Here is a 27,492-nt window from a genome sequence, read left to right as displayed (position 1 = left end):
TGTGATCTCAGCGCACTACAACCTCCCAGGTTCAAGCGATTCTCCTGCCTCAGCCTCCCTAGTGGCTGGGACTACAGGAGTGTACCACCACACCTGGCTAATTTTTGGATTTTTTAGTAGAGATAGGGTTTCACCATATTAGCCAGGCTGGTCTCGAACTCCCGACCTCATGATCCGCCCACCTCGGCCTCCCAAAGTGCTGAGATTACAGGCGTGAGCCACTGAACCCGGCCAAGAAACTTTTAAGAATACCATTGTCCAGACCCTATCCCTGACCAATTAAATCAGAATCTCTGGGGTGGAACCTATAGACCTATGCAGTGTTACTTCTTTTTTTTTAATTTTGAGACAGAGTCTCACTCCATTACCCAGAGTAGACTGCAGTGGCACAAACACAGCTCACTGCAGTTTTCCTTTCCCAGGCTCAACTGATCTCTCACCTGAGCCTCCCAAGTAACTGGGACTACAGGCCAGTGCCACCACACTTGGCTAAGTTTTGTGTTTTTTTTAGAGATTGGGTTTTGCCATGTTACCTAGGCTGGTCTCAAACACATGGTTACTTTCTAAAACTTCCCAGGTGATACCAGTGACCAGCCAAGGCAGACAGTTACTAATGTAGATGGTGAATATAATTAGAATAGCAAGTGGTGCTTAGCTTATGATACTAATTTCTAAAACTGTAAGTTATAAGTCTAAAGTTGTCTGAAGTCAGGGAGAGCAATTATCTCCCTATCCTAGTCTTCTCTCATTTTTCTTGCCTATATCTGTATACAGTGCTTACCTACCAAATATTTTTTCTCAGAGAAAGTACTGAATTCTAAGACCATCCGTTCCAATAGCAGTGGCTTATCCATTGGAACTGGTAAGTATCAATGTTTCAGGTACCAGTGGTTTTCTGAAGTGTGAATCTTTTGGTTAGATTCCATGTAGACTCTAAAACCCAAAGGAAAATGGGAAATGTCTTTGGGAAGTGAAGAATACAGTGGTTAAGAGAAAGGATCATATTTTGGTTGGTTTTGCAGTAAGTTATAACTTTTACATTGTGATCAGAGAGAGAGTACATCATCTTTGCCTCCAACGTATATGGAAGTTAATTAAGTAGCTTGCCCAGTACTGTAGTATGACTTATGTATTATTCCTTTCCTTGCTATTCTAGGGGGTAATGAGTCCTCTACTTCCACGGTATTCCCAGGGGTATTCCATTCTTAAGAAATAGTTCACCAAAACAGGCACTCAGAATAAAACTCGGCTAAACTTTCAGTGTGGTTAGGAGAATCATCTCAAAGATCTCTGATAGATTTCCTTTGACTGCTGTCTTCATGGTTCTTTATTATTGGGGACCATGCCAGGAATTGAATCTATTTTCCTTTTGGTTTTGTACCTGCTAGAGTCCCTGTAGCCTTTGATGTCTCAGAACCAGGATTCTGATTTATTTTATTTATTTATTTTTTTTGAGGCACAGTCTTGCTCTGTCGTCCAGGCTGGAGTGCAGTGGCTCACTGCATCCTCTGCCTCCCAGGTTCAAGTGGTTCACCTTCCTCAGCCTCCCAAGTAGCTGGGATTATAGGCATGTACCACCACACTCAGCTATTTTTTGTATTTTTAGTAGGGATAGGGTTTCACTGTTTTGGCCAGGCTGGTCTCAAACTCCTGGCCTCAAGTGATCTGCCCACCTCAGCCTCCTCCCAAAGTGCTGGGATTACAGGCATGAGCCACTATGCCCGGCCCAGATTCTGATATTGTTTGGAATCAAAACACATAAACACCCAGAATAAAAGCAGATTAAAGCTGGGCACAGTGGCACAGCCGTTAATCCTAGGTACTCAGGAAGCTGAGTCAGGAGGATTACTTGAGGCCAGGAGTTCAAGGTTGCAGTGCACTATCGTTATGCCTATGAATAGCCACTGCAATCCGGGCCTGGGCAACATAGCGAGACCCTATCTCGAATGAATGAATAAATACATAAACAATCGGTCAAACAGATTAAACCTCCAAAAACAAAACAGCTGAAAACATGATCTAGACTTGTTGAACTTCAGTTTACACATATACACCAACTTATTATACCATATTATATATAGTTTATTTAAGTAGCCCATTGCTTGGCATCTCTGTTTATGTATATTAATATCTGTCAAAACTGACTAAAGATCTTTTGCTAAGCACAGCAGTTCGACTACAACTTTGTTTTGCTAGAACAGTATTTAAAGGAAAAACATAAAATTAAAAGCAAACGTCCATTGGTGGGAAGATGTAGACTCGAGGAAGAGCAGGGATTTTTGTCTTTTTTATTTATCAATTTTATCTACTTGCCTAGAACAGTGCCTGGCAAATGGTAAATGCTCAATAACTATTTGTTGATTAAATGCATTATAACCATCCATTGGAGTGAAAGTGAACATCTCCAAATATTTCCATAATGTGAAATGTGAAAAGCAAGTTGCAGCAGACTACATGGCCTTTTTATAAAGTTTAGAAACAAGTAAAATAGGCTGGGCGTGGTGGCTCACGCCTGTAATACCAGCACTTTGGGAGGCCAAGGCAAGCAGATCACAAGGTCAGGAGCTTGAGACTATCTTGGCCAACATGGTGAAACCCTGTCTCTACTAAAATACAAAAAAAAATTAGCCGGGCATGGTGGTGCACACCTGTACTCCCAGCTACTCGGGAGGCTGAGGCAGGGGAATTGCTTGAACCTGGGAGGCGGGGGTTGCAGTGAGCCACGATTGTGCCACTGTATGCCAGCCTGGCAAAAGAGCGAGACTCCATCTTAAAAAAATAAATAAATAAAAGTAAAATAAATACTAATGTATTATTTAAGGATGCATAAAGGCGATAAAGTTTTTAAGAAGAAATGATAAATATAAAATTAAACAGAACGGTTTCATCTGGGTGGGAGGCCAGAGAAGGAAGGAATTCACAAGGCAAATACAGTGATATAGGTAATGCTCTAGTTCAGCAGTGTCCAGTAGATCTCTATGCAATTGTGGAAATGTTCCATATCTGTGCTGTTGTATAGTAGCTACCAGCCTTGTGTGGCTATTGAGCTCTCAAGAGAGTAGCTCTTGTGACTGAGGAACTGAATTTTTAATTCTCTTTAAGTCTAAGCAGGCACATATAGCTAGTAACTCATATTGGATAGTGCAGTTCTAGTTCTAGTAGCAGATAGACCTATGTTTATTGTTACGCATGAAAATTTACATGTATGTTAAAATAGTCTTAGGTATATCTAAAATGCAGCATAATCTTAAAAAGCCATTTAAAACAAAAAAGTAAGCTTCAGAACTCACTTTGGTAACTATGGTTCTGCTGCTTCCGTAGGATCTCAGCATGACCCAGTTAGTCCCCAGGCCAGCATAGCAGGTGATAATTAACCCTTCCTTACATTTAGCCTCAGAAAATACCAGGCATCAGAATAAGGATCTCTGAGGAGTAAGAGAAAAAAAGAAAATACCAGGCAGTTTTTTTAACTTTGACAAATTAATCTTCTTAATTATATTTTTCTTTGGCCCATATTAAAATTCAGTTTCATTTCCTGACCACACATTAGCTAGTCTTCATTAAGGTTGCTTGGAATATGCTGTATGATATGAAAGAACCAGCCATTATATTATAAAAATTCATACAGATAGTCATCAGAGAATGTAATGTTCACATTAAATTTTGAAGAATTGGCCGGGCGCAGTGGCTAACACCTGTAATCCCAGCACTTTGGGAGGCCAAGGCAGGCGGATCACCTGAGGTCAGGAGTTTGAGACCACCCTGGCCAACATAGTGAAACCCTGCCTCTACTAAAAATACAAAAATTAGCTGGGCACGGTGGTACGTGCCTGTAATCCTAGCTACGCAGGAGGCTGAGACAGGAGAATTGCTTGAACCTGGGAGGCAGAGGTTGCAGTGAGCCAAGATCAGGCCATTGCACTCCAGCCTGAGCAACAGAAGCTAGACTCAGTCTCAAAAAAAAAAAAAAAAAAAAAAAAAAAAAGTTGAAGAATTCAACATTCAGATTTTCCCTGGACAGGGAGTTAATGGTAAGTTTATCTGACAGCTTTAACAGGAGTTTGACTCAAATGTTAAAGACCTTTTTATATAAGATAAATGTCTATGGAGGATGCTGGAATCTGAATGTATCTCTTAAAGAAGCAGAGTAAGCATGGGTGCTAGATTTGGTGGGCTTGGTTGGGGGAATTGTTTGGTAATGCTTTTAGAATATTGATAACCTGCTATGGATATAAGACAAAGTTGGTAAATGGAATTATCATTATGAGCATCCTGCTACACAAATACAACTATACAAAATTACAAAACATAGTTTGTATGAAAACCAAAATTTTCATCCCTAATACTTGACTTGCACTGTTGCCATTGCACTTCATGCAGCTTTAGGCACCTTTCCAGGGTAAGTGGGGTTGTCAGATGGTAAATCTGTCTTGCTGCATAGCAAAGCTGTCTATTTCTGTGCTGTGTATCTATCAGTGTTTCAGAGCTCTAGCCCGGGAGGAGGAGGCGGCGGGGGCGGCAGTGGTGAAGAAGAGGACAGTCAGCAGGAATCTGAAACTCTTGACCCAAGTGGAGGCTTCCGAGGAACAATGGAAGCAGACCGAGGAATGGAAGGTTTAATCAGTCCCACAGAGGCCATGGGGAACAGTAATGGGGCCAGCAGCTCCTGTCCTGGCTGGCTTCGAAAGGTAATTCCTTTGGAAGAAGTAACTTGGATAAAATATCTGACCCTTTGCAGGAACTAGAAAGAGCTGTCAGGGTCTCTCAGTTTTCCAAGTACCTAATAAACTGTTGTGCATCCTGAATCCAGCCTTCTGATTTCTTTTTTTTTTTTTTTTTTTTTTTGAGACGGAGCCTCGCTCTATCGCCTAGGCTGGAGTACAGTGGCCAGATCTCAGCTCACTGCAAGCTCTGCCTCCTGGGTTTACGCCATTCTCCTGCCTCAGCCTCCCAAGTAGCTGGGACTACAGGCGCCCACCACCGCGCCCGGCTAATTTTTTTTTGTATTTTTTAGTAGAGACGGGGTTTCACCGTGTTAGCCAGGATAGTCTCGATCTCCTGACCTTGTGATCCGCCCGTCTCGGCCTCCCAAAGTGCTGGGATTACAGGCTTGAGCCACCGCGCCCGGCTCAGCCTTCTGATTTCTACCTGGAAAGAAACTGCCTAATCACTAATCCTTTTTTCTTTCCAAAAAGAGATAAAAATGTTCTCATACCCTTGTTACTTAAGTGAATGTATTATAAGTTACTTTAACCTACCTTGATGGCAGTTTTTGTAGTACATGTATATAAAGATTAAGCTTACAGATTTTATGCTGTCATTTATAGACATGGAATATTGGAGCAATTGGAATGCCTTACAATAGGAAAATGGTTGATGAAAGTTGAGATACAGAAAGTAAAAATGTTGGATTGGGCACAGTGGCTCATGCCTATAATTCCAGCACTTTGGGAGGCTGAGGCAGGAGGATCATTTGAACCTAGGAGCTCAAGACCAGCTTGGGCAACACAGCAAGACCTTGTCTGTACAAAAAATTTTAAAAATTAGCCGGGTGTGGTCGTGTGCACCTATAGTCCCAGCTACTCAGGAGGCTGAAGCAGGATGACCACTTGAACCTGGGAAGTCAAGGCTGAAGTGAGCCAAGCTGTGCCATGATTGCACCACTGCAATCCAGCCTGCACGACAAAGCAAAACCCTGTTCAAAAAAAAAAAAAAGAAAGTAAAAATGTTGAAGTATATTTCTTTTCATGGAAAGTCAGTCACAACGTATGGCTATGCAGAAGAGGATGAAATATCTGTATGATCTCATTCTTTTAGGAAATATGTAATACAAATGTCGACAAGACTATGTATTGACAGTTTTTAAAGTGGTTGTGAGTGATAGAATTGCTGGTGAATTTTATTAGTTTCCTTTGCCCATTTGTATTTTCTCATTTTCTACAGTGAATATTTATGGTTTGTGAAATTTTAAATTTCTTACCAAAAAAAAAAAGACCAGGTATGATAGCTCCTACCTGTAATTCCAGCACTTTGGGAGGCCAAGGCAGGAGGATTGCTTGAGCCCAGGAGTTTGAGACCAGCCTAGACATCATAGGGAGATCCCATCTCTATAAAAATTAAAAAAGAAATAAGGCCGGGGCCAGGCATGGTGGCTCATGCCTGTAATCCCAGCTTTTTGGGAGGCCAAGGCTGGAGGATCACCTGAGGTCAGGAGTTTGAGAACAGCCTGGCCAATCATGGTGAAACCCCATCTCTACTAAAAATACAAAAATTAGCTGGGCAAGGTGGCTCATGCCTGTACTCCCAGCACTTTGGGAGGCTGAGGCGGGCAGATCACAAGGACAAGAGATCAAGACCATCCTGGCCAACATGGTGAAACTCCATCTCTACTAAAAATACAAAAATTAGCCACATGTGGTGACGCACACCTGTAGTCCCAGCTGCTCAGGAGGCTGAGGCAGGAGAATCGCCTGAACCCGGGAGGTGGAAGTTGTAGTGAGCCGAGATCACGCCACTGCACTCTGGCCTGGTGACAGAGCAAGACTCCGTCTCAAAAAAAAAAAAAAAAAAAAAAAAAATCTGGGTGTGGTGGCACGCACCTGTAATCCCAGCTACCTGGAAGGCTGAGCCAGGAGAATCACTTGAGCCCAGGAGGCAAAGGTTGCGGTGAGCTGAGATCACACCACTGCAGTCCAGCCTGGGGGACAGAGTGAGACTCCATCTTAAAAAATAGATAGATATATATAAATAAGACTGGGCGAGGTGGCTCATGCCTGAAATCCCAGCACTTTGGGAGGCCAAGGTGGGCAGATCACTTGAGGTCAGGAGTTCGAGACCAGCCTGGCCAACATGGTGAAACTGTCTCTACTAAAAATACAAAAAATGGCCGGGCGCGGTGGCTCAAGCCTGTAATCCCAGCACTTTGGGAGGCCGAGACGGGCGGATCACGAGGTCAGGAGATCGAGACCATCCTGGCTAACACGGTGAAACCCCGTCTCTACTAAAAATACAAAAAAAACCTAGCCGGGCGAGGTGGCGGGCGCCTGTAGTCCCAGCTACTCCGGAGGCTGAGGCAGGAGAATGGCGTAAACCCGGGAGGCGGAGCTTGCAGTGAGCTGAGATCCGGCCACTGCAGTCCAGCCCGGGCTACAGAGCAAGACTCCGTCTCACAAAAAAAAAAAAAAAAAAAAAAATACAAAAAATTAGCCAGGTGTGGTGGTACACACTTGTAATCCCAGCTACTTGGGAGACTGAGGTAGGAGGACCACTTGAATCCGGGAGGTGAAGTTTGCAGTGAGCCAAGATTGTGCCACTGCACTCCAGCCTGGTGACAGAGTGAGATTCTGTCTCAAAAAAATAATAATAATTAGCGAGGCATGGTGGCACATGCCTGTGGTCCTAGTTACTCAGGAGGCTGATGTGGAAGGATCGTTTGAGTCCCAAAGGTCAAGACTACAGTGAGTCATGGTTGTGCCACTGCTCTCCAGCCTGGGCAACAGAGCAAGACGCTGTTTCAAAAAAAAATCTGTAGATTTAAAGCTCCCTGTCTAATAAGACTAAATTTGCTAGTGATTTGAGGAGGGTGAACAGAGGAAGCAGCATGCTGTTCTGTCTGCACCTTTAGCCTCAGCTTTCAGCAGTGTGGCAGCCAGCTTCACTGCCACTTCCTTGGAGCTTCCCAGCTCACTGAACAGCCTGTGTAGAATAAGTGTGTTGGAGTGACATACCAGACACTCCAGCCTGTGTTCTTTGAGTTTGCCTTTGCATCACTGTTCCTCCTCTGATGAAGGGGTGGCAGTTTGCTCACAGGTAGGCTGTGATATGTTGCTAACCACAACTGTCTTGCCCACTAGAGGGTGCTGATGTCATGACAGAGGGAAAACTATAGCAAAAAGGAGAAGGAAGTTTGGGAGGAAGCAAATACTGCAAACAGACTAATGAGATTCTTTCTCATATACATAGGAGCTGGAAAATGCAGAATTTATCCCCATGCCTGACAGCCCATCTCCTCTCAGTGCAGCGTTTTCAGAATCTGAGAAAGATACCCTGCCCTATGAAGAGCTGCAAGGACTCAAAGTGGCCTCTGAAGCTCCTTGGGAACACAAGCCCCAAGTAGGAGCCTGGGTAACTGAACTTTTTGCCTTTGAATCACAACTAGGTAAACAGTCACTGCAAGCTCTGCCCAGTTCTTCTGGCCTCGCTCTAGCTTTTGGGTTTCAGTTGCCCTGCATCAACTTATACTGTCTCTTCAGCAGTACTTAAAGCCTCAACCGAAGACTAAACTCAGTTGCCTCAGAAAGGTATTTACCCTTCCACATTTCTGAAAGGCTAACACCTTTCTAAAAGGATTGTCTTTTCCCTCTGCCTCAGAAATACCAAAATTCAAATTCAGTTTTTCATGACACTGGCAGGGTAATTTAGAGGCTCTAAATATAAAAAAGAAGTAATAATGGTAGTCTAGTGAGGAAGCAACACATGTACACCTAACCTTGGTAAAAATGACATTGTGGTAAATACCTCAATAAAACTATAAGCCAAGGTCATGAAACTTTTTCTATAAAAGGCTGCATAATTATTTTAGACTTTTCCTATTAAAGGCCACATAGTAATTATTTGAGACCATTTTAGACTGAAATGTGTACAGCCTCTTTTGCAACCCACTCGACTCTGACATTATAGCACAAAAAGCAGCCTCAAGTAATACATAATGAATGGGCATCCTTGTGTTCCAATAAAATTGTGTTTACAAAAACAGGCAGTAGGCCAGAACTGGCCCATGGGCTATTTGCTGAACCCTCCTATAAACAAAGTACAGTAGAAAAGAGAAAAATCCAGACTAGGATCATCAGAAAGCTTCCCAGAAGAGGTAATCATACCTTTGAAACTTCAAGGTGAATGTTTTAATTTCTCTGTCAGTTCACCTTCTTAAATTGTGTTGGTGGTCCTGTTTACTGACCACCTCTCAAATTTTTTCTAAAGTGTGATTCACTGCATTTCATGAATATTGACACTTTGGGTCTCACAGTGATCTGAAAGACTTGTTCCAAACCAAATCATGCTTTGCCCTACTTCAGCATTTTAAACGAGAAGATACCAATGCACTTTAAAATTTTTCACAAAGTCTTCCAAAATAGATCATTGGTCTCCCAGCTTGGCCTAATGGGGACTGAGGCAGAGAGTTTGCTTTCCCTGTTATGTCAGTGCCCATTGCTGTTATAATGCTAGCATTTCTGTTTCTCTTACATATATTCATGTGTATATATGATTTATCTTGTTAATTTAAAAGTAAAATCTGATTGCACTTAGAGGAAGTTTGGATTGAGGAGCTGACACCTGGGCAGAACCTTCTGCAATCTCCTTCTTGTCTCTCTAGTCACCTCGGCTGAATCCTGCAGTAACCTGTGCTGGGAAGGGAACACCACTGACTCCTCCTGCCTGTGCGTGCAGCTCTCTGCAGGTGGAGGTTGAGAGATTGCAGGGTCTGGTGTTAAAGTGTCTGGCTGAGCAACAGAAGCTACAACAAGAAAACCTCCAGATTTTTACCCAACTGCAGAAGTTAAACAAGAAATTAGAAGGAGGGCAGCAGGTGAGAGCATTAAAAGAATAATCCAATTTCTAAGCCTGTTTTGAAGAATCACAGAACCAAAACATGAAGTACTGAAATAGACTTGTTCCTTTGCAGGTCCTTACTTTTTTTTTTTTTTTTTTTTGAGACGGAGTCTTGCTCTATTGCCAGGCCAGAGTGCAGTGGCACAATCTCGGCTTACTGCAGCTTCCACCTCCCGGATTCAAGCAATTCTCCTGCCTCAACTTCCCGAGCAGCTGGGACTACAGGTGCGCGCCACCACGCCCGGCTAGTTTTTGTATTTTTAGTAGAGACGGGGTTTCACCATGTTAGCCAGGATGGTTTCGCTTTCTTGACCTCGTGATCCACCCGCCTCAGCATCCGAAAGTGCTGGGATTACAGGCATGAGCCACCATGCCCAGCCGATCCTTACTTTTTAATGATATCACTTTTATAATTATAATCCCAGAAGCCTTGGACCTTGTTCAGGCACCTAGATTGAATCATTTTCATCACTTAACTTGCATTGCTTTTTCTTAGTGTTTTTTCTTTTACAAAACTTAATTACATACCTCTGAAAGTACATTCTCCTGAACAACCACAATATTATAACCACACCTAAAAAAATTAATACTAGTATTATCAATTCTCATATGGTATCCAGCTGATACCCCAATTTTCCCAGTTTTCCCCACAAAAATGTCCTTTATAACCATTTTCTATCAGACTAGAATCCAGTCAAGAACCCCACATTATATTTGGTTATGTCTCTTATTTCTTTTCATCAGTTCCCTCCACCACCATCACCTTTTAAAAATTATTTATTTATTTATTTATTTTATGAATGTTTTTTGAGACAGTCTCACTCTGTCACCCAGGCTGGAGTACAGTGGCATGATCTCGGCTTACTGCAACCTCCACCTCCCGGTTCAAGCGATTCTTCTGCCTCAGCATCCCAAGTAGCTGGGACTGTAGGCGCGCACCACCACACCTGGCTAATTTTTGTATTTTTAGTAGAGATGGGGTTTCACCATATTGGCCAGGCTGGTGTCGAACCTTGTGATCCATCTGCCTCGGCCTCCCAAAGTGCTAGGATTACCGGTGTGAGCCACTGCGCCCGGCCTTATTTATGTATTTATTTTGAGACAGGGTCTTGCTTTGTCACCAAGGCTGGAGTGCAGTGGCACAAACATGGCTCACTGCAGCCTTGACTTCCCAGGCTCAAGTGATTCTCCCACCTCAGCCCCCCAAGTAGCTGGAACTACAGGCATGATCCACCATGCTCTGGTTCATCTTTTTTAAAAAAATACTTTTATGATATTGACTTGTTGAAGAAACCAGGCCAGTTGTTCAACAGAATGTCCCACATTCTAGATTTGTCTTGTTTTCTCAGGGTGTTGTCTAACTTGTTTTTCTGTCACCCTGTCTTTTCTGAAAACTGGAAGTTTAACCTAAGGCTTGATTAGATTCACATTAAACATGTTTAGTGAAAATACTTCAAAAGTGATTCTGCTTGCATTATTTTTCGAGAGCCATGCCATTGTTTTATATAGAGGGAAGCAGAAGCAGAGAAACAAGGTTAGGCCCTTGGCTTTGCCATTTACCAGCTGTAGGTGTTTGGGCTACTTACTTTGTTTTCTCTGAGCCCAGGTGAGAAACCTGAAAGAAAATAATAGATCCCTTGTATGGTTCTTTGGAGGATTAAATGAACTGATGTTTATGAAATTACTTTAGAAATTAATGTACAGGCTGAGCACAGTGGCTCACACCTGTGATCCCAGCACTTTGGGAGATTGCTTGAACCCAGGAGTTCGAGACTAGGCTGGGCAATGTGGTGAAATCCCATTTCTACCAAAAATAAAAACTAGCTGGGCATGATGGCACACGCCTATAGTCCCAGTTATTCAGGAGGCTGAGTTGGGAGGATCACCTGAATCTGGGGATGTCAAGGCTGCAGTGATCTGTGATCACACCACTGCACTTCGGTGTAAGCAACAGAGCAAGACCCTGTCTCAAAAAAAAAAAAAAAAAAAAAAAAAAAAAAAAACCACGAGGTAAGATTGGCAGCTCTAACAGGGAGAAGATTGTTTTGCCCAGGACTTTTTCCATTTTAAAACTGAGAGTTCTGCATCCCAGGAAACCCCACAGTCCTCGACAAACCTGGATAGTTGGTCACCCTACCTGCAATAAATATAAAGGTATGACTGTATCTAAAATACTGCCATGAGTGTCTCACAAGATCATGGCTACAAATCCTTAGAGGTTGGCATTGAAAATATAGTACTGAACTACTGCTGTGACTAGGTGGCACTGTTGCTAATATGGAACTGTGTTTTATCCGGACAGGTGGGGATGCATTCCAAAGGAACTCAGACAGCAAAGGAAGAGATGGAAATGGATCCAAAGCCTGACTTAGATTCAGATTCCTGGTGCCTCCTGGGAACAGACTCCTGTCGACCCAGCCTCTAGTCTCCTGAGCCTATAGAGCCCCCAGGAAACTGGGACCCAAAGAACTTCACAGCACACTTACCAAATGCAGAGAGCAGCTTTCCTGGCTTTGTTCACTTGCAGAAGAGGAGCGCAAGGCAGAGGCTCTGAAGCACTTTCCTTGTACATTTGGAGAGTGGCATTGCCTTTTAGATAGGATCTAGGGTGATTTTATTGTTTTGGAGAATGGAAGGGCCCCCATGGCCCTGGCTTTGTCATCAGTGACTGCCATAGCAACAGCAGCTCTGTACCTCATCTGTTGATCCCACCTTTGAAGAGGAGACACAGTGCTCACCTTAATTGCGCTGGTAGCAGCTTATATCCCATGTATCATTTTCACCATTGATTGGAAGCTGCCTTGGGAATTCAGTACCAGGCATTACCCCTCTGGGTGGGAGAGGGAAAAGTGTAAAGCTGGAGTGGGCTGGAGTCAGGCGTGGCCCGCCCAGTGTCCTCTGCAGAGTGGTGAAGTAGTCTGAGCCCTCTCGGGAGCCCTGAGTCCAGGAATATATGTCTGATGGAGTCCATCTAAGGCTTGTTTCCAGAAAGTTCAGTTACTCTGTGCAGCTAAATGCTTCAAGAGGAAAGATAGGCTTAGGTTGCTTTTCCTCTGAGGGTTGATTGAAATTTCTTGAGTGAGGAGTAGAGAAAGGGCAGGACCCTCCTCATCACACAGCTGGTGTTTCAGGCTGTGGCCAGTGCAGGGTGGGATTTCCTAGCTGTGGATGAGGTAATAAGGTGTCTCTGAGGGATGAGGTGTCTCAGAGAGTTGAGTCCGTGGGGCAGTCAGAATAGCCTTAAGAGAAAATCATGAAGAAGAAAAGGTCCTCCTTTAGCTGCCTCTACTTGGTATCTTAGAGAGGGCTTAGAGGGCTCTCCATCTTCTGCCCATGAAAAGACTTCTTGAGCCTCTGCCTTCGTGGCTCTTAGGGTTCTGATCTTGATAGCAGCAGCCCCAACCACTTTCTTTCTGTGTGTCTAGTCAGTATTTTTCTCCTTTTGATGTTTTATGAAGCCATACGATAACCAATGAATCTATTATCTTTCCTACCTGAGTGACCCAAAGCCAGCACCAAACCCTGGGAGTCCCTGAAGCCTAATAGAACAGGTAGAACTTGCAAAAGGAATTTGGCTGAGAGCTCACTTCTCATCCTGTACTCATTGTGTCTTTGTAGATAGAAAAAAGCTAGCCTGCCAAAGAGAAATAGTGTCCTAGAAGAACAAAACTTCATATAGAAAGTTCTAGGCAAGTATTTGATGGTTTCCTTAAGGATGTGAGCTTTGTGTTTCCACCTAGCCTTGTAAAATGTTCCTGTGGTATTTTGTGTCACACATCCTACCTTTGATGAGTCTCACATCCCACCTTCCTACAAATAGCTAAAATAATTTTGTTTCATTTTCCCCAGACCAAAATGTTTGATCATCTGTTCAACATTATGGGAGGTCCTGTGCAATGCAAATTTTGCCATTTCCCCAAAACTGGTGGCATAAAGGCTGATGCTCGGGGAGAACCCCGTTGCTGGGGACAGGCAGCTCTGTTTAATGGGATCTTCTTTGGTTTGATGTTCCCATTGTTTTCTCAGTTCTGGGAAGCCTATTACATTAGTACTAATGTAATCACTGAAACCTTTTCTTGAAATCAGGGAAGCAGCCAAACTTTGATTAAAGTTGCAAGTTCTGGGGACTTGCGGGGGTTGCCGTAAACCCTGACAGTGGGTTTTGGTTCAGCATGTAAATGCAACTTTGATTTTCTTAAGGACTGATTGGCCTGTCATGTCCCTGTATCCTCATGCTCATCATCTCAGCAGGCCTGAGAGGCCAGGTCAGTTTGGGTGTTCATCATGAGGATTGCTTCTGCTGTGGAGCTGAGGGACATGGGCACGTTGCTGAGAAGGTGGGGTGAAAGTGAGTGCTGGGGGTGGGTGAGCGCCCTGGTCTTGTTCATAGGGGAGTCTTTCCCTAGCAGTGGAAAGCTGTGGTCATTTTCTCTAGCATATTCCCTTAGGAAGTCTAGATTTGCTATTAATCTGGCTGAGAATCTAAGTTCTGTGCCTTAGAGACAGTCTGCACTTTCTCATATTGTGCCTGAGACAGCCATATGATTTTTTTTCCCACCAAACAAGTATGGAAACAGAAACCAGTTCAAAGGGGGATGGAGTAAAAGATGAGGCAGTAGAAATGCCTTTGAATGGTTTTCTGTAGCTAATTCTCTTCACATTTTGTCCTGCTTTTTTCTTTATGCAGTGCTAGGGGTTTTAAGTTTTCTAGTAGTATTGCTTTTGAGTTACAGTATAACCTGAGTTACTCCTCTGCTCTAACATTGTTGCGGAAGAACTAGTTTATTGTTAGCCAGGTTGCTTGAAAGGTTGAGGGTGGAGTGGTTTGGCATTTCTGTTTTAAATAAACATTTAAGCTCTTAATCAGTACTGTGCCTCAGTAAGCCTGTGCATGGACCTTAGTCTCTGGGGATAAAACATCCAGATTCTAGGCCTCCGTGAATCTTTGATTCTGTGAGTCTTTATATAAATAATGTTCTTGGAACAGAAACAATGCAAGGGACATTTGCACAGAAATAGTCTTTGCTTCTCTCCAGTTTCTTATTCTTGCCAACAGAATCATTTCTACTGCTACAGCTTTTTTCCCAAAAATGTCTAAAAGTGCTGAAAGTGCAGAGGGAGGGAAAAAATGAGCCACTAAAAGGATGATTCTTTCTTGTACCTACCTCCTCAGTCTCAGTGGGGGCCTTTCCAAGTGATAATGCTAGTTTATGGTTTGTAAAACTTTTCCCCCAAAGAGATTGAACTGAATTTGGTCTCCCTGGCATAGCACAGCCACGTTACTTCTCTTGGCTGAGCCTTTCATTGAAGTTTAAAGCAAAAGTACATTAAAAATTTTCATTTCATTTGCCATATGTTCACAAACATTCATAATAGAACAATTCAGGGGCAAGAATGCATTTTAAATAAATTCATTCAGATGAAATCCCTAAACCTCCAAAAAAGTATTCATGATGGTCAGGGCAGAGTGGGCTGTGATCAGGACTATAAAACATGTTCCTTCCTGCTGCAATGCCAAAAATCATTTATTGTTTCAATGATTAACTGTGGAAATAAACATGCTGATCATTAAACCTCACAGAATCATGAACATTAGAGAGAAAAACTCCACTATGTCACATCTCTGTTACCTCCTGTGTAGCTGTGGAGAGTGATATATTGATAATGAAAGCAGACATTGACCAGAAGGTGCTGTGCTGCATTATATACATTGCTGTTAAGAAATACTGTCTCCAGCCGGACGTGGTGGCTCACGCCTGTAATCCCAGCACTTCGGGAGGCCGAGACGGGCGGATCACGAGGTCAGGAGATCGAGACCATCCTGGCTAGCACGGTGAAACCCCGTCTCTACTAAAAATACAAAAAAATTAGCCGGGTGTTGTGGCGGGCACCTGTAGTCCCAGCTACTCGGGAAGCTGAGGCAGGAGAAAGGTGTGAACCCAGGAGGCCGAGTTTGCAGTGAGCTGAGATCATGCCACTGCACTCCAGCCTGGGCTACAGAGCAAGACTCCATCTCAAAAAGAAAAAAAAGAAAAACTGTCTCGGCAGGCCGGGCATGGTGGCTCATGCCTGTAACCCCAGCACTTCGGGAGGCTGAGGCAGGCAGGTCAGGAGATAGAGACCATCCTGGCTAACACGGTGAAACCCCGTCTCTACTAAAAATACAAAAAATTAGCTGGGCATGGTGGCAGGCGCCTGTAGTCCCAGCTACTAGGGAGGCTGAGGCAGGAGAATGGCGTGAACCTGGGAGGCGGAGCTTGCAGTGAGCCAAGATCACTCCACTGCACTCCAGCCTGGGCAACAAGAGCGAGACTCCATCTCAAAAAAATAAAATAAAATAAAAAAGAAATACTGTCTCAGCACGTCTGTATACATTTTTAATGAAATTCGTTTCCATGTGAGTTTCCCCATGAAATTTCTCCCATGGTGTAACCTTATGAACTTTAGAATTTATAATGTTTACTTGCACTAAACATTTATTGGATAAAGTAGTATAAAATACAGACATTAAGAAGCAGCATGCATTTATTTACTGTCATCCTCTGAGCTATCCGGGAAGAGATTTAGATTTTTTTAAAAAAAAGGTTCTTAACTCTTTCCAGAGACCAGATCAAGCTAAATTTAAAAGATGAAAGATATTTCTTTTTTTTTTTTTTTTTTGAGATGGAGTCTCACTAGGTCACCAGGCTGGAGTGCAATGGCACGATCTCAGCTCACTGCAACCTCTGCCTCCTGGGTTCAAGCAATTCTCCTGCCTCAGCTTCCCGAGTAGTTGGGACTATAGGCGTACACCACCACACACAGCTGATTTTTGTATTTTTAGTAGAGACGGGGTTTCACCATGTTGGCCAGGATGGTCTCGATCTCTTGACCTCATGATCCGCCCACTTTGGCCTCCCAAAGTGCTGGGATTACAGGCATGAGCCACTGTGCTCAGCCTTGAAAGATATTTCTAATATAACCAAGGCCTAAACATGTAGAGATTAAAGGGAACACTAAGGCATTGACTACTGTTTTATTTATTTAGCAAAATGAGCGAATAACTGCTTCCTTGTCTATAGAAAGCACTCCCCACATATAACAACATTTGTTCTCTCTGGAGGGCCCTGATCTATGACCTTACTAACATCCAGGGATCCCGAATCCAGGAGCCTGTGGTACCAGGCAGATAAAGTAAAGAAGTGAAGCAGGTCAGGTGAGACTGCGGTGGTCTGGTGCTACCATTCCCATCTGAAGGAGCATCCATCTGATTCTAAACCCCACCCAATTTGTGCCATGCAGGTTGCTGGCCCAGTGTTTCCAGAACTTCCAGTTATTCAAGAGATGTTCCATATCCCAGTTTTTAAATGTCGGATCATATTGTGAATACTAGGCCAGCTAAATAAAACATCTGTGGAGCAAAGCAGTCCACATGTTGCCATTTTGTGACCTTGGCCACAGCTTATTCTTGCCATCTATTGCAATGTACTAGCTTACATTCCCACTTAAAGTGTACATTTCATTGAACTTGCCTAGGGAATGTACCTATTAGGTTAAATATCCATTATCTCTGTGTGAGGTTTCCTTAAGGGGCTACCCATAAAGCTTTATTATGTGATACCTCCTTTCCTTTGGAACAATTAAAAAGAGTGCAAAGAAATATGTGCTCCTTTTTAAATATATAGGACTTTTTTCCCAGCCTGTGTCCTGCAGCTTCACCGCTAAAGCCTTAACTCACATTTCAAATTGGTCTGATCTGTTAGCCCAGCAACTCAGCAGAAGCTGCAGAGGAAATGGAGCAAGAGTGAGTGGCCATTTGTTATTTAGTAAAATAGGATTTTGTTGTCTGTCTAGCCCTGTTGCCTAGCTCAAATTGAGCAGTTTTTCTCCAGTATTTTAAACTAACAATTTGAGTAATACAGAACAGTAATCCTAGGATTTCTATCTGTTGTGCTAACTTCACTCCTATTTGAACTGATAATACTCTCGCAGACATTATCAGTTCTCTCATTTCACTAGTCTAGGACTCATTCACCTTGTTTAATTTTTAATCTCCAGACCTCATTAATTGAGGTCTAACTTGTGCTAGGCAATATTGTACACAGAGAAAACTAAAAAGATTTGATCCCTTTCCCTTCAGAGTTTACTCTCTCAAATAGAAGTTGACTATGCTATAATTGCCAAGGGCATGTGACGCTGTGCAATGTCCCAGCTTTGTTTTGTTTTGAGACGGGCTCTTGCTTTGTTGTCGAGGCTGCTTTGAACTCCTGGCCTCAAGCAATCCTCCCACTTCAGCCTCCCAAAGTGCTGGGATTATAGGAATGAGCCACCATGCCCAGCCTATCTCAGCTTACTTTGATGGTAGATTTTGCTGCCTCTAAACAGTCATTTAGCCAAACTGATTTGAAAGTAGAGTGCTATTAACAGCTAAAATGGAGGTTTCTTTCTTAACATATGAAACCCATTAGAAAAGAACAAGCAGAAGTATAATGTGTTTCCCCCCAACACCCATCCCTACCCTATAAAGTACATAAAGATCTTTCCTTTATTACACAGTACACCATAGGGAAGGTTTAGGAGACATTGGTGCCTTAACCTTACATACTTGTATTGGTTTTTGGCCAGGATCATGCACCAGGGAGACCAAGGATAGATTTCCATCAATAATGCCTTACAGCAAAATTATATTATCTTTCATAAGAGTTACCATCTGGGTGATCATGCCCCTCTGACTCCAACACATCCTAATAACTCCAGCTTCTACAAAAGCAAGAGTTAACAGGAACTCTGAACATACATGCAGTGACAGGAAGGCACAACCAGATGCAGGCACTTCACTAGCACAAACCACAAGTTAGGCATGCAAGAAGAGAGCTTTAATAGAGCCTGCTCACGACTCTTCAGTGTCTTCACCCGTCAATTCTGAGGGCAATAACATAAAGCTTACCAGCCCAAGGTTGTAATTTAGTGGGAAGCTGGGGCTTCCTTCTGCCTCCTGCTGCTTAGCAGTGGCTCTCTCCTCACAGACTTTAACTCTGCAGGCAGATCTGGGAGCTGTTTGATTTCTCTCTGCTTTGCATCAAATTCTACTCCCATTTACTGCTGAAGAGAAGCAGAGCTTTCTGACCTATCCAAAAGTTTCCATTGTTGTCTGCTCAACTATAATGCTTCCTTGGAGGTGGAGGACGGTTCTTGATGGTCTTACACTTGGGAATGTGTTGCTCAGCCACCTTGGGAGCAAAGTGGTGGCTACAGTGAGGACACTGAATGTAGTCTGGGTTTTCTGCAGGCAGGATGGGAGGCAAGTGTGAACGGTTTTCACCTTTGGCAGTTACCTGCTGGACCTCTCGAGCCTGGCGGAGCGTATGGATGAAAGATTCGTGCTTCTGTCTCCAGTTGTTCTTCCGAGGAGGTTCAGCCTGTAATGTAAATGGGAGACTGATCATTCAACTTGGCACCTATCTCCTTCCTGAGTCTCTTTTAGAATAACAGTAAGAAAATGAAAAGGGTACTAATCAGCAAGGTCAAAGAACAGGAAAGGAGCAACAGTGGTAACTGACTTGCCAGCGTTGAGGCAAACCAAGGGCCTGCAAAGGAGGTACTGCTGAGAGGCAAGCCACTTTCCCAACAGAATCCAGAGAGGTTCAGTGCTTGGAAGTACCAGATAGTGGAAAGTAAGGAGGTACAGGACTGAAAACAAGCAGGACCCCACGGCTCCTCCCACCTTACACATCCAAGTGTCCAACACCCAGGCACACTCACAGAAGAGCAAGGATTTATTCTCTGGAGAAATTGAACCAGACTTCTGACTCAGGAAATCCAGACGGTGAAACTGGGTTAATCTTGGGGCTGAAAATGGGGATTAAGTACAAGTGTACATACCAAATTATGGAACTGTCAGCCTCCTTCCCCCGCTCAGCCCCCAGAGGACCAAGCAGATTGACATCCTCATAGGAAAAAGAGGGGTTCTCTGGATACACGGAGCAGTCCAGAGAAAAGTCTTCAGATACTGACCTTGGGAGACACTAATTAAAAGACTCACTATTTGGTAACTTTAATATGAAGATCCTTAGTCAACAAGCCCCACTTAAGCTTAAATATGAAAGGACAGCCAGGAATCATCAGATATTTACTAAAAGCTCTAACAAGAAAAAGAGCCCAGAAAGTCCACAAACAAAAACCTAGGAAGCAGCAACAAGGCAGGTGGCAGAAAAAAACTGTGTTTTAACATGAGACCATATCAACAAAATGAGTATTAGAAGAGATTATGTCCATAAAACAAGAAGAGTATACTATGAAAAAAGACAACCAGAGAACCAGAAAGAACTATTATAAATCAAAACTTTGATAGCTAAAAATAAAAATTATTTAAATAGAGGACGGGCGCAGTGACTCATGCCTATAATCCCAGCACTTTGGGAGGCCGACGTGGGCAGATCACGAGGTCAGGAGATCAAGACCATCCTGGCTAACAGTTAAATTCTGTCTTTACTAAAAATACACAAAATTAGCCAGGCGTGGTGGCACACGCCTGTAGTCCCAGCTACTCAGGAGGCTGAGGCAGAAGAATTGCTTGAACCCAGAAGGCAGAGGTTGCAGTGAGCCAAGATCGTGCCACTGCACTCCAGCCAGGGCAACAGAGCAAGACGCTGTCTCAAAAAATAAATAAATAAATAGAAATGTTGTAAACTAATGTCAAGAAAATTTCTCAGAATGGGAAAAAAGATGAAGATGGAAAGTAAAAAGAAAAGATTAGAAAATTAGAAAGTTAATCCTGGAAGTCCAACATGTGACCAGTAAGAGTTCCAGAAGGAGCAGAGAAAGCACAAGGAGAAAATTATTATTATTATTATTATTATTATTATTATTATTTTGAGATGGAGTCTCGCTCTGTTGCCCAGGCTGGAGTGCAGTGGCACAATCTTGGCTCACTGCAACCTCAGCCTCCTGGATTCAAGCGATTCTCCTATCTCAGCCTCCCAAGTAGCTGGGACTACAGGCGTGCGCCACCACACCAGCTGATTTTTGTATTTTTAGCAGAGACGGGGTTTCACCATATTGGTCAGGCTGGTCTCGAACACCTGACCTCAGGTGATCCACCTGCCTCAGCCTCCCAAAGTGCTGGGATTATAATCGTGAGCCACAGCACCTGGAGAGGAGAAAATTATTAAGGAAATAATACAATTAACATTCCTAGAATTAAAGGTCACACATTTTGAGACTGAAGTGGCTTACCCCAAGTATCCAGCACAATTATTGTAAAGTTTCAGAATTTCAAAATAAATAGAGAATCCCGTAGCCTTTAAAAAAAAAAAAAAAGGTTTCTTGTAATGAAACAGGAATCAAAATGGCATTAGATTTCTCAACAATACACTGGATGCTACGAGCTAGTGGGAAATACCTTAAAAGTTCTAACAGAAGACCGGGCGCGGTGGCTCAAGCCTGTAATCCCAGCACTTTGGGAGGCCGAGACGGGTGGATCACGAGGTCAGGAGATCGAGACCATCCTGGCTAAAACGGTGAAACTCCGTCTCTACTAAAAAATACAAAAAACTAGCCGGGCAAGGTGGCGGGTGCCTGTAGTCCCAGCTACTCGGGAGGCTGAGGCAGGAGAATGGCGTAAACCCGGGAGACGGAGCTTGCAGTGAGCTGAGATCCGGCCACTGCACTCCAGCCTGGGCAACAAAGCGAGACTCCGTCTCAAAAAAAAAAAAAAAAAAAAGTTCTAACAGATAATCATTTTCCTCCTAGAATTCTGTACCTAGCCGAAGCATCAAATGGGGGCCTGTTACACAGATAGTGTCATTCATTCCAAGACAGTATACCTGCTGTGCACCTTTCTTAGTAAGTTTCAGCAAAGGAAGGAGTAATGCAAGAACAAAGAAGACATGATGCTGGAAACGGGACCCAACAAAGAAGAGAAGCAAAGAGAAGTCCCAAGACAATGGGTTTGCACCAGGCCTAGAGAATAACCAGTCCAGGCTGGAGCAGAAGGGATCAGAGTGGTGGAAGGGAGGTTTTCAGAATAAAAAATCAAACTGATAGATTATGAGAGGTGTTTGAGCATTACAAAAACGTTAACAGATGTCATATCAGATGGATCATTGTGGGGGAAAAAAAAGACAGGTATGTAGAAAATGAAGGAAATGAAAACATACATCCATTATTAACTCTAGGTACATGTGGGCAGAGACAGAATTTGTTCACTCATTAATGAACAAAATGTACATGATCATTACAATGTGAAAGCTAACTTCTTTTAACCAAAAATTGTGATTCAACTACAGTGGAAGGGTAAGAGAAGGACAACAGTAGGAGAGAGGGAATATGAAAGAGAATTTCACTCCCAGCTTCCGTAAGAAGTTACCAGGTAGACCAGGCATTGTGGCTCACGCCTGTAATCCCAGCACTCTGGGAGGCTGAGGTGGGCAGATGACTTGAGGTTAGGAGTTCAGGACCAAGTTGACCAACATGGTGAAACCCTGTCTCTACTAAAAATACAAAAATTAGCCGGGTGTGGTGACGGGCGCCTGTAATCCCAGCTACTTAGGAGGCTGAGGCACAAGAATTGCTTGAACTTGGGAGGTGGAGGTTGCAGCAAGCCAAGATCAAGCCACTGCACTCCAGCCTGGGCGACAGAGACTCCGTCTCAAAAAAAAGAAAAAAAGGAAAAAAAAAGGTAATGTAGAAAATTGATAAATCAAGAAAATAAACATATTATTTAGAAATATGGAAAGGCAGGCCAGAAGAACCATCTAACAGAACTGAAGGCTGCCTCCGGGGGCTGAATTAGGGGCTCCAGTATAGGTCAGTCAGTACTACATGATTTTGTAAATGCATGCAAACACTATTAAATTTTTAAAAGAGAAAAAGACAAACAGCTCTTGGTGATCTGGCATTGTTAATGATGAATAATAGGAAGAGAGACTATTGAAGGAAAAGAAAGGATCCTTCGGAAAGTCTCTTGCTGAAACAGACAAGAAGGCAAGAGAGTGTTAGTGATGGTAACCAGGAACCTTTAAAAGATTCGAAGCCCAGGCACGGTGGCTCATGCATGTAATCCCAACATTTTGGGAGGCCGAGGCGCGTGGATCACAAGGTCAGGAGTTCAAGACCAGCCTGGCCAAGATGGTGAAACCCCGTCTCTACTAAACATACAAATTAGCCGGTGTAGTGATGGGCACCTGTAATCCCAGCTACTCAGGAGACTGAGACAGAGAATTCCTTGAACCCAGTAGGTGGAGGATGCAGTGAGCTGAGATCGCGCCACTGCACTCCAGCCTGGGCAACAGAGTGAGACTCTGTCTCAAAGAATTTGATCAGGGGAAAGTTCCTCAAGTGTATGAGATACTTTAGTAATTTACTTCTTATACTCTAATTCCTCAATTTTATTCCTCATTATACTGAAATTCTATTCAGTTAACACTTATTAAGCACAAAGCACAAAGATATGTTCCCTGTCCTCAAAAATGCTTACAGTCCAGGAGAGAGACGGGGTGTACATCTGCTGGAAATTACGTGAAGATTAAAGGATACCAGGAAAATCACCTGTTCTTGAGTACTCTATAGGAATGACAGGAAGGTACAACCACTGAGCTTCCAAAGGCACAGCACTGTGGAATAAGATTTGAGACATTACCAGGGTGGTGCAGGTGCATCTTAGTCTAGGTCCCTTCTGTCTTGGTGTCCTCAATGTCACACATTCCCCCAAACTAGTTGCCATAAAGCTGGAGCATCTGATCTCAGGAACCTAATTATTTTGCTTCACCGTAACTGTATTTACGAATTTAAGAAACACAAGATTATTTTAGGCTCTGACCAAAAATAAATTGCTACAGTGGGACAGAATGAATTCCCAGTGGATTATTGGGTTGAACTGAAAGAAAACAGGAAAAAACAGTGAGTGGCCATCACATTATTCTCTGCAAGAGCAAAATGTTGATTTCTTCTTTGGAAACTAGATTTCAGGGAGATGATCTCTGAACATGGATGGGACTTCCTTGTGATTTCCCCAAACTGTACTGAAAAAAAGAACTCTAATTGTAAACAATTTCTTCTAACAACCATCATATAAATGTGAGTTTTTAAAGGCGCCAGCAAATATCAGAAACTGTAAGGTCCCAATGGACAAGAGGTGCCAGCACAGTGGAGGGAGGGCTGGGAAGAAATGAAAACAGAATGACACTCTCTTATTTTTCTGGAATATTAGAACTAGACAGGGCCTCTGAGATCATACGGTCTACACTTTCTCAAACTTCAATCATCTGCACTTTCACTTCATCCTTACAATTAATTAATATTCTTCTGTAAATTTACGATCCCTGGAAATCAGGGGCTTAATATATTGTTATATTTTCCTAATATAACACTGAAACACTAAACACTAAAACTACTAAAATAAAGCTTGTCAGTGTGCCACACCTTGAGAAATAACCATTTTATAAACCAAGTGGCAAAACCTTGACATGTCATTCATTTATGAGATAATCTTCTCCAGATGTGTCCAAATGTGCCTATGAAGTTCACCTAAATTTATCATGTAAGTGTCACGAAGCCCTTACTTTTTACAACCTGGTTTTTCTAAAGGGAGAAATAATTGGCAAGGGCATGGTTTGTTAGATAACCAGAAAGAAAGTCCTTTTTACCTTCAAGGTGTTTACGTTCTAAATGGGGAGAAAAAGAATTCCAAACTTAATTGTGTTTCATCTATTTACAAAGAAACTATGCCAACACTGATCTTTTTTTTTTTTTTTTTTTTTTTTTTTTTTTTTTTTTTTTTTGAGATGGAGTCTTGCTCTGTCGCCCAGGCTGGAGTGCAGTGGTGCGATCTCGGCTCACTGCAAGCTCCGCCTCCTGGGTTCATGCCATTCTCCTGCCTCAGTCTCCCGTGTAGCTGGGACTACAGGCGCCCACCACCTCGCCCGGCTAATTTTTTTGCATTTTTAGTAGACATGGGGTTTCACCGTGTTAGCCAGGATGGTCTTGATCTCCTGACCTCGTGATCCACCCGCCTCAGCCTCCCAAAGTGCTGGGATTACAGGCGTGCGCCACCGCGCCTGCCAACACCGAGCTAATCTTAACAGAGTACATAGTTAAAGGAATGGTCACAGATTCTAGTCTTGGGAGGTGGCAGAATACATTGCAAAGAGTGAGGCGTTCTCTCCAGGTGACAAAAGCCTGCATATTTTTTCTTTAGATTTTTTGTGTCTTTTAAATTTTCAACAGTAAACTTTTATTACTTTTATAATCCAAAGGACACAAATTCTTGGTCTAGATTTTTTAGTCATTCTAACCAAGATTTATATGCTGACTCTGCCACTTAAAGCTGTTTGTGACCTCAAGCAAGTTACTTAGCCTGTCCAAGTCTTGATTTTTGAACTGATAAAATGAGAGAGAATGCGAGGATCACATGCAAAGCTACCATCACAATGCTGACATACAGTAGTAATCAAGAAATGTTAATTCTAGACATCAATTCTTCCTACATGACACATGAATTTTCCCTAAAGAAAACTGATGATGACAAAACAGACCCCTACAATGATCCCCACACCAAGTCACATCCATAAGGCTCTTGTTACCTTGGCTGAAGCTGGCCCCTTCCAGTTTAAGTACTGCTCTAGTTCTGTGCCCTTAGCCCGGGCCCTGGAGGAGTCAAACACTTTCCTCTTGGAACCCTGCATCCTGCTGCAGATGTTGGAGTGTCTCTCCAGCCTGAACAAGAGGAATTTTCGCCCACAGTGGCTGCACTCACCCAGTTGTGGCTCTTCAGTGGAGCCGCTGGAACCTGAGGAGTCTGGTGCCATGGACAGGCTGGAATTTCTGGCAGATCCCTGCAAAGCACCGCCTGGTGTTTCTGAAGGCGGGAAGAACTTCTCCATCGACGGCTCTGAGACTCGGTCTCGAATTTTGTTATTGCTTGCTACCAGCCTTTCCCTTTTGAGTCTCTGGATTCTATAATCAGAGAGCTGGAATGGACTCGAATTTTGTTGAGACCGTCCCCAAGTTTCATCCTCTCTCCTGTCTCTACTAAATTCTTCCTCAAAATCAAATTCTGGGGAGAAGACAGCTTTGTGCGTGGTGTTGCTGTTATTACCTTTAACTCTGCTCCTGGGGAATATAATTTTCTGTAGCTCTCTGTTTTCATTTTCCTTGGCCTGTTCCTTTTGCGTCTGGATCCTTCTGAGTTCCTCCTCTGTCTTCTTCAGCTTTCCCCTCAGGAGAATCTGCTTTCTTCGGATTTCCTCCTCTAAGCTCTCCCCTGCAGCTTCTAGTCTTCGGATCTGCACCCACTCCGTCCTGTCCAAGTTTGCCAAGGCCTTCTCCGCCTGCATGGCAGCAAGAACAGGATCAACCACAGAAAAGTTGACCTGGTTCCTCACATCAAAGTTCCTGGATGAAAATTCTCTCAGTTCAGGGGGCCTTGGGTAGATATTCTGGTCCCCATCAGTGCCAGACTCACCTGTACTGCACGACTTCCTGTGGACCACGGGTTTCAGTGGGTACGCCCGGTCCACTCCAACTCGTTTCTTTGTAAAGGGGATAAAGTCCTGGTTATTGGCTTTGGGATACCAGGATTGAGGGCCTGATGAGTAAAACAAACCATTTCCTTGGCCCTGGAAATCACTTCCTGCCTCTTGGTGGCTGATTCCAGTACAGTGGGGATAGGAGTAGCTCTGGGCTTTTGTGTGAGTGTTCCATTTGGGGTGAGTATAGACTTTATCCAGAGTCAACTCTTTGTTGCTCAAAAGCTGCTTCTGGAAATTGTTCCTCAGGTGCCCCTTCAAGGACTGCTGGGAAGAGTCACTTTGTTCGTAAGAGTCTTGCTTGGCTGAGTGGGGTCCTGGAGCTTCTGTTGTATTATGTGGAAGCATAACGCCCACAGGCAGATGTGATGCCAACCGCTGGAGACCAGCCATTCAGGGCCTGGACTGATGCCTACGGGAGATTTAAACCAGATACATGCGAAGAGTTTGTCTGAGGTTCACTCTCGTCTGCTAAAGCAAACTATTTCTACATTTGCCCTGCCCACATTTCCTTAAACTTTTCTGGGGACAGTGGTGCTGGATCTGCCAAAGCTCCCCTTCAAAAACCATTTGGTGAGTGATTACTATGCACAAGACACTGTGTTAGGCCCTGAGGGTAGAAAAACGGAGGTGCTACAGGTGTTCCTGCCACCTAGCTTTCCTCTCCTCCAGCACCAGCCTCTGCCACGCACAGTATACTCTATAGTAAGTGGAAAGAGCATCGGATTGAAAGTCAGGTTTTAGGCCTGTAACAGGACAAGCGACTTCTCCCTTGCTGGCCCCCATTTCTTCACCTGTAAACTGAAGGGTTCCGTCCGAGTCCAGCCTCACCATTTTACAGGTGAGCAAGCTGTGGCCCAGTGACTGGCACAAAGAGCTCTCAGGGCTTCCCTCCTGCTGGAACTGTGCTTGATTCAAAAGAGCACAGAGGCTGCTAGGGCCTGGAGCAGGTGCCTGACTGTCAAACCCTCTTCCCAGGAGTCCCCATGGCGCAGACGGTAAAAGTTTTGTAACCTGAGCGTTGAGGGCCACCTGACCTGGCTGCAGCCGGTTTTAGATCCTTAAGGCTGAAGTCACGTTCTGTCCCGAAGGGTCAACTGGGGCGCCCCCACTACGGACTCCGCCTCTGGGGACAAGCCCTCTCTCTCTCCTGCCCTTCGGGCCCTTAGGAGGTGCTGACCCTCTGTCTCCCCGCCCTTCTGCGTACCTGAGGCCCTCGGGCACCGCTCCTGCTCAGGGAAAACCCCAGGGCCTAGTTTCCCAGACCCGACCTCCCCCTCAACCGACGGCCGCGCAGGCGCTCTCAGCTAGCTTCTGTTATTCCCGGTGCCTGGAGACAGAGTTACGGGCGGGCCAAGCTCCGCCCCTCGCTGCGAAC

At 43.8% G+C, this 27,492-nt stretch overlaps 2 protein-coding genes across 11 annotated transcripts in view; one reads left to right on the top strand and one right to left on the bottom strand.

Moving 5' to 3' along the window:
* The window catches only part of NEK9 (NIMA related kinase 9), a 45,589-nt gene extending 30,407 nt beyond the window's left edge, over positions 1-15,182 (top strand). For 2 of the 5 annotated variants that reach the window (XM_073011176.1, XM_073011174.1), the window contains exons 18-23: positions 803-862; positions 4,477-4,688; positions 7,963-8,124; positions 9,374-9,586; positions 9,714-9,834; positions 11,912-15,182. In XM_073011176.1, coding sequence (XP_072867277.1) covers positions 803-862; positions 4,477-4,688; positions 7,963-8,124; positions 9,374-9,586; positions 9,714-9,834; positions 11,912-11,976 — 833 coding nt within the window. In that variant the 3' untranslated portion in view covers positions 11,977-15,182. The remainder of the gene's footprint in view (positions 1-802; positions 863-4,476; positions 4,689-7,962; positions 8,125-9,373; positions 9,587-9,713; positions 9,835-11,911) is intronic. The other 3 variants (XM_007987299.3, XM_007987296.3, XM_073011175.1) reach the window with 2 other exon arrangements.
* A 2,109-nt stretch (positions 15,183-17,291) lies between these two features.
* ZC2HC1C (zinc finger C2HC-type containing 1C) lies at positions 17,292-27,481 on the bottom strand. Of its 6 annotated transcripts, XM_037984283.2 has the most exons (5): positions 27,322-27,481; positions 25,170-26,526; positions 20,824-20,888; positions 19,351-19,437; positions 18,901-19,007 (listed from the first exon to the last, which is right to left on the bottom strand). In XM_037984283.2, exons 2-4 carry the CDS (start codon positions 26,505-26,507, stop codon positions 19,365-19,367), a joined length of 1,476 nt encoding a protein of 491 aa, XP_037840211.1. In that variant the 5' UTR covers positions 26,508-26,526; positions 27,322-27,481; the 3' UTR covers positions 18,901-19,007; positions 19,351-19,364. The 6 variants fall into 6 exon arrangements, with proteins under 6 accessions (XP_007985492.2, XP_007985503.2, XP_007985497.2 ...); XM_007987306.3 differs by lacking the exon at positions 19,351-19,437 and having other exon boundaries at positions 18,817-19,007; XM_037984284.2 differs by lacking the exon at positions 19,351-19,437 and having other exon boundaries at positions 18,900-19,007; positions 25,343-26,526.
* Between the last annotated feature and the right edge of the window lie 11 nt (positions 27,482-27,492).

Source organism: Chlorocebus sabaeus, chromosome 24 (genome assembly GCF_047675955.1).
Source record: "Chlorocebus sabaeus isolate Y175 chromosome 24, mChlSab1.0.hap1, whole genome shotgun sequence".
Classification (NCBI taxonomy): Eukaryota; Metazoa; Chordata; class Mammalia; order Primates; family Cercopithecidae; genus Chlorocebus; species Chlorocebus sabaeus.
The sequence above is the reverse complement of the archived record's forward strand: the minus strand, read 5'-3'. Positions and strand labels throughout refer to the sequence as shown.